General features: G+C 39.6%; 1 protein-coding gene across 1 annotated transcript in view; it reads left to right on the top strand.

The window, feature by feature from the left end:
• Positions 1-500, top strand: part of LOC109470725 (WD repeat-containing protein 17-like) — a 39,162-nt gene extending 38,662 nt beyond the window's left edge. Inside the window, exon 28 of the mRNA XM_019769788.1 lies at positions 263-500. Coding sequence (XP_019625347.1) covers positions 263-382 — 120 coding nt within the window. The 3' untranslated portion in view covers positions 383-500. The remainder of the gene's footprint in view (positions 1-262) is intronic.
• Positions 501-6,418: the final 5,918 nt, after the last annotated feature.

Here is a 6,418-nt window from a genome sequence, read left to right on the forward strand (position 1 = left end):
GGAGTAAGTCATGTCAAAGAATGATATCTATTCTATGATGTAATTCAATCGGGTATTTCCCCATGATCATACAATACAGTTCCAAAACATTTCCTGGAAGTCTGAAATGTCTGATGACTCAAAAGGAATGAAAGGCGAAGTCAAATTTTGGAGTTTAACTGAGTGTAAATGAAACTTAAGTTATGTGCTTGTAGGTTTGGCCCAATGATCAAGGATCACAGAGTCTGTTAATCAAATATTTGACTACCGGTACTTTTTACAGGGTCCAGCATTCTTCCTAGAGGACGGCAAAACTGCCATCTCGCTGAACGAGGCTCTGATGTGGGCTAAGGTGAACCCTTTCTCTCCACTGGGCACCACTTCTCGGATCAACCCCTTCTAGAGCCTCTTCTCTGTAACATCAGCAATAAAATGCTAATGTATTGGTAGCCCCAGGCATAAATACAAAGTAGCCATTGGGAAAAGGAGATCAGAGCTCGAAATAGCACCTGCATATGCAGGTTAGTGCAGGTAAAATTGGAGCTGTGCAGGTATTTCTGATGTCTACCTGCCCCTAACCTGCATTGGTCCATTTACTGGGTTTATGTGTATGTGGATTTTTATTTGCTACATTGACCATACCGCCTATAAAGTATAAAAGAATTAGCTTCTTTGTAGTTATTTGATCCATACTCTCAAAATTCTGAGTGGTTGCCAATTTTACCTGCACTAACCTGCATGTGCAGATGGTCTTTCGAGCCCTAGAGTAGCTATAGATTACCCATTTTATAGGAAACAGTCATCCATAGTGTACTATACAGGTAGACACTAATATACAGGTAAAATAGGGAACTATATGCTAGGGAACTGGGACAGAGACTATGGCAACTGTGCAATGTGTCGGACCAAACAAGGTGACTATGCTTGTATTACGTAGAACAATATAATCTAAAAACATCTAGCATTCCACTGATTTACATGTAATCATGATGTGCAAAATGCAATGTAAACTCCCAATGAACAAAAATGAGAAGAGTGCACTGTGTATATTATGATTATTCTTGTACATTGCAGATCACTGAAGCAACTGTGTAGAGATATTTTTGCCAATTTCTTTTTAAGTATGAGGAAAATTGCTGGTAAACTATGCGTGAGTCTTTGATGAAGCTCTTTAAAACCAGGAAAATGGTTGCATTTGCTCTGCATAACTGTTATTCTGCCCTGTGCAACACATTGTACAGAAAATGATTTGCTTCTAATATACATTTAAGGGTGTGCGGAAAAAATAGTGTGGTCCGGTGGGATAAAAAATAATAGAGTAGTACATAGATGGAAAACCTAGCCTGGTTACTAAACCTATTATAGCTCCCGAGTCCTACAGCCTCTCTGCAAATACTTAGTCTAGTAGATTTGCAGAGAGGATGTAGGACTTGGGAGCTATAATAGGTTTAGTAACCAGGCTATGGAAAACCTAGTGCCCCACTCAGAAATAATACCTATGATGTTGATGGTTTATATAAAAAAACTGCAAGGACTTATTGTATATTGCACACTTGCAGGCTAGGAAGTATGATATAACCTAATTATAAACCAAAGAGTGCTGCTATATTATGCAAAATCGCTGCATTTCATACTACAAGGTGTGCTTACAAAATACTGTACTTTGTGTTATAAAAAAAACAAGGTGTACAGGTGTGCTGTAGACATCAGTATGGTAGGGCAGCTTTTCAACAAATTTGCATAATGCAGTAATGATAAATATTAAACTAGAAAGGCCAATATTTGCTTTGGAGCAAATATAGCGATGGGTTCACCACATTTTACCACATGGCAGGGAAAGAATGAGAAACACAAGGGAAAACAATGCTTTACATTGATATAACTATAGTATGAAGTAACATACAACTAAGACTACAACAGTTGGATAGCTATTCCCTACATTATTGGTTAGGATTGCATAATGCAAACTGTTGATTTTCAAGATAAAAAGAAGCGTTCATAGCCCGCATTCCAATGCTGGAGCAGGAAAGCTTAAAATACCTACCAAAACACTTGAATACAGACATACTGTCAGTATGGCATGGCTCTGTGCAGGTGTAAATGAAGTTAAGCCAGTTAAATCCCAACAGCCAATCAGCAAGGAGAATAGAGGAAAGCTGCATGCCTATTGGTTGATGCCTTGCATGCCATTGTGATGACTCATGTCCAAATGTGGTAAACACTGCACACTTACACAGTAATACATTAGCTATTACACAGCCAAAAAACTCAAATAAAACCATTCTAAAAGCCTGTATCACAATAATTTAAAAAACGCCTAGGGGTATTTGCCCACTGTACCTCCATACCAAATTTCAGGACCTTAGGCCCTAAAATGAAGAAGCTGAATCCATTTAAAGATATGGCAGGAGGAGGAGAAGGAGGAGGAGAAGGAGAAGAAACATCAGAAAAAGCAATATGGTTTCACCACACCACTTCGTGGTGTGGTGAACCCATAATGAGCAGTATGCAAAAATGTATACACAGTGCAAAAGGATGGATAAGAGTTACGTGTATGATACGAGCTTTGTATATAGTCGGGTGAAGAAAATATTGGTGCAAATGCTTCTTAATATTAAAGTCTTCTCTATGCCTATGGTGTAGATTACTTAATTATATGTAAGCAAGATATTTCAAACAGCATGTATGAAATAACCCCAGATATTGATGTACATATTTCTTATAGCTGGGTGTAGGTGTTGTAAAATCATAGTCTATAATAGTATTGGACAGGTACAATAATTATAGTGATAAATACATGTAGATAATGTACCCATTTCAGTGTAGCACTGTGTATACTGAAATACCACTTTTCTTTCATCTTATTTGTAATGCTCTTAAGATGTAATACATTTGCTCTAGGTGAGGTGATTTTTATGTATTATGTAGATTTGATATGGTTTCTGTCAGAAACATTTTGCTATTAATTACATGTAGTTCTGAACAAATACATTCCACATCTCAAAACATGTAAGAAGTGTACTAGCTGTTGTCATCAAGGCTTAAAAGCTGAAGGTATTTTAGACTGTGTATCTGTGTACAACACTAAGACTACACCGACTTAATTTTATGGATGACACCTCTGAAGACCCCCAAACTAGTGCGTGCGGGCGAATAAAAAAAATTGCGGCCAAAAATAAAAATGCTACTAAACCACAGGAATACAAAGCTGGTATTGTGACTTTGTGGCAGTACATACAATGTACAGCGACGTATACGTCGCCACATGCTGGCTTTTTGCAGAATTTATGAATCGGCACTGTAGGTATGTACTGAGTTCCTGACTCGTGGAACTTTGGTAGCCTGGGTGCCGTCCTCCTGAGTTACCACCTCCATATTGTTGCTAACTACCATGGACTACCCAGGCCTAGAGCCAGGCCAGGGCCTCAGAGGACGTGATCTTTTTTTTGAGAACAGGCGAAAATCAATGCGCGCGCGGATGTCATCCATAAAATTAAGTCAGTGTGGCCTAATTTATGGTGACTAATACATTGTAGATAGGTTGCCATTAGTTTTTGTGTACACATACATGTACTTGTCATGTCTTAAGGGCTGCTGCAACCTTCAAATATTGTACTACAGTAAAAACTGGAACACGGGTAGAAGAATGTACAACTGTAATAATAAGCCTAAAAACTGTCACTGTGCAACTTCAAACTCAGTTCTAGTTTACACTACAATACAGCATTTATACAAAGTCATATACATATATGTTTCGTATGTTCTGAATGTCTTAAAAATGTATAGCCTTTGTTATGTCAATTTTAACCCTTAGCATTCCAGCCTCCCCATACATAGGCTCTGGCATGGCTCACTGATGCAACTGTAGAATACTGAAGGTTAACAGTTTTGTATTTTCAATCTGAACCAAGGAGAAATGAGTGACAGACTTCTCAATTCCACTGGAAATAAGATATGTGGGATTTAACAACTTAAAGATTGTAGTGTGACAGCTGTCGGCAGAACGTACTGCACCTGTAGTGTATTGTTAATAACACTTTGGCAGAATGTCTCATATAAGGTCGTATTAAAGTATATAAGGTTGACATGCCGATGTTACTTTCCAAATGTTGTCGGAAAAGATATCGTCTGCAATGGGAAAAATTTTGATGCATGGTTGACCAGCACAGGCGCAGTACGTTCTGCCAACATGCTTAGTATGACAACATTGAACTTCTCAATGTGCAATTTTAGACAATGGAATAACAAGGTATGGGAACACATTATCTAAACATTAATCTCTGCATTCTACATCTTTGCAAGGACAGATACATGTAGCTTTACTAGCTTTACATACGTTTGTGTCTAAAACAAGTTGGGAACTTCTGCATGTGCCTGTTGTACAATAAAATTATTCTATAGTTTGCTCATCTCCAACAGTTCAGGCATCTTTTTTGTATTTACTGTATTACGATGAACAAGGAAGAACTAGGAAATCACAACTCTCTCAGTAGATTTAGTAGCATCAATCAAAAACCCAGGAAAGTCCTAGAATACAGGTCGGAAGATGGTGTTCAAGTTGTGTCACTGATGGTTTTAATCTTTTATCAACAAATCATGTGCAACTTTGTTGTGCCATTGGGAAAGGCACTTAACATGACTTTCCTCACTCCATCCAGGTGTAAAATGGGCACCTGACTTTCATTGGGATGTAAAAGGCAGTGGAAGGAGAGGGACGGGCTACACTAGCCTCCATAGCATGGCAAAAACTGGGGGTTTGGGGGTCTTCAGGGTCTTTGGGATCTTTAATGTGCTATTTTCTGATTGCATATAGACAACATAGCCAGCCTGGTTGAATTACCCCCGTTTTTAGAACAGGGCTAATCAGAAAACAGCCAAAGACCACCAAACCCCCAGTTCTATAAGCCTGCTACGGACGCTAGGGCTACACCCCCAATGTGAGTGGACTAAAAAATGAAAACACAGAAATGACGCGGGAAACAGTTCTCTCAAAATGTTCATTTTATTTTACCTCTGATGGCAAAAAGACATGTACACAGAAACAAAAGATAAACATTCTCTGTATGAATAAGAGTGGATCTGCCCACCTGACTGTACAATGTCAGCAATACGCCACTAACTTCCGGCAGCAAGCCGCTTCGACTGTCCAACAACTTTTCAATCTAAGGCCACACCCATTCATTTTGTTGGTTCCCAGACACTTTTAGTTCAAAAGATAACAAGTGGACATCATAAAAAGAGAGGGCGAGGAAGAAAACTAGAATTGGCTGTTTTTACTACATACACTGAGTCCACCAAGGCATCAACCAGGTCCTCAGACTTTCGATTTTCTAGTTAACCATATTTTCAAAAAATCCGAGAACCAACAAATCAAATTGGTGTGGCCTAAGAATTAAAGAGCTAATGCCAGACCTTACATAATACTTGCCTCGCTATTCCACATTCCTGCTGATAGGACTCACCTCTTTACGTACACATTTTGGGATATTCGACCGGGAAAAGTCCCCTTCCTGGCTAGCTTACTCCGCGATTATGACATTACTGTGATCTCTGTTACTCGGAGTAAGGTTTTATTTTGTCGTGTTTAGCTGCAACGATATTAACATTTACTGTACGTCGATCACCGGGCATCCAAAGTGGTTTATTTACATCTGGTGATCTCTCACTCTCTCTCTTCCCAACTCTGTGGTCCACTATCCACCGGGCACGTTTGGAAGGACCCCTGTCTGTTCGTGTTGGAACTGCAGGGTTTTCTTGTGAAGGTGGTGACTCCTGTTAGTAGGTATCGTCGGTTGTTAATAAGTAGAAAGCCCAGCACGTCGGCTGAACGTACTGCGCCTGCGCGAAACCCATTTTGTATTTGTGCAGAGCACTTTGGCAGTAAGCCTTGTTCAAGGTCGTGTTTGTGTTCGTTTAAGGACTAACATCCCATCTATAGTTTTCAAATGCGGTGTTGAAAAGATATCGTCTGCAACGGGAAAATTCTGATGCAACGTGGACCAAACATCCAACAAGAACCTAGATAGCTTTAAACAATGCTTAGAGTTCAAAGGTTCGGTGTAACATGTCGTTGCGTGCCTGCAAAGCTGGTGTGTTACGCCAAAGGGCAGTTATACCAGCTATACAGATGAACCTTGAAAAGTCTGGCTTTCATGCAGGCGCAGTACGTTTTGCCAACATGCTAGAAAGCCCGCCCTGGGTCCTCCGCGGTGTTACTGGTGCAGGGAGGTGGGTGGCTGCTCGGCGGGCTGTGTATGAATGAATGAATGAATGAAAGGTTTATTACATATAGGCTGTATGTATGTACCAAATGTATTTCAAAATACATATAGGCTGAATTGCGTGTTCCAATACACATCATAGATTAAAAAGTACACTTAAAAAGTACATACATACACGCAATTAAAGGAATAAAAGCTGTCCAACACTGGAATGAATA

This window comes from Branchiostoma belcheri, unplaced genomic scaffold, assembly GCF_001625305.1.
Source record: "Branchiostoma belcheri isolate BF01 breed outbred unplaced genomic scaffold, Haploidv18h27 scaffold23, whole genome shotgun sequence".
Classification (NCBI taxonomy): Eukaryota; Metazoa; Chordata; class Leptocardii; order Amphioxiformes; family Branchiostomatidae; genus Branchiostoma; species Branchiostoma belcheri.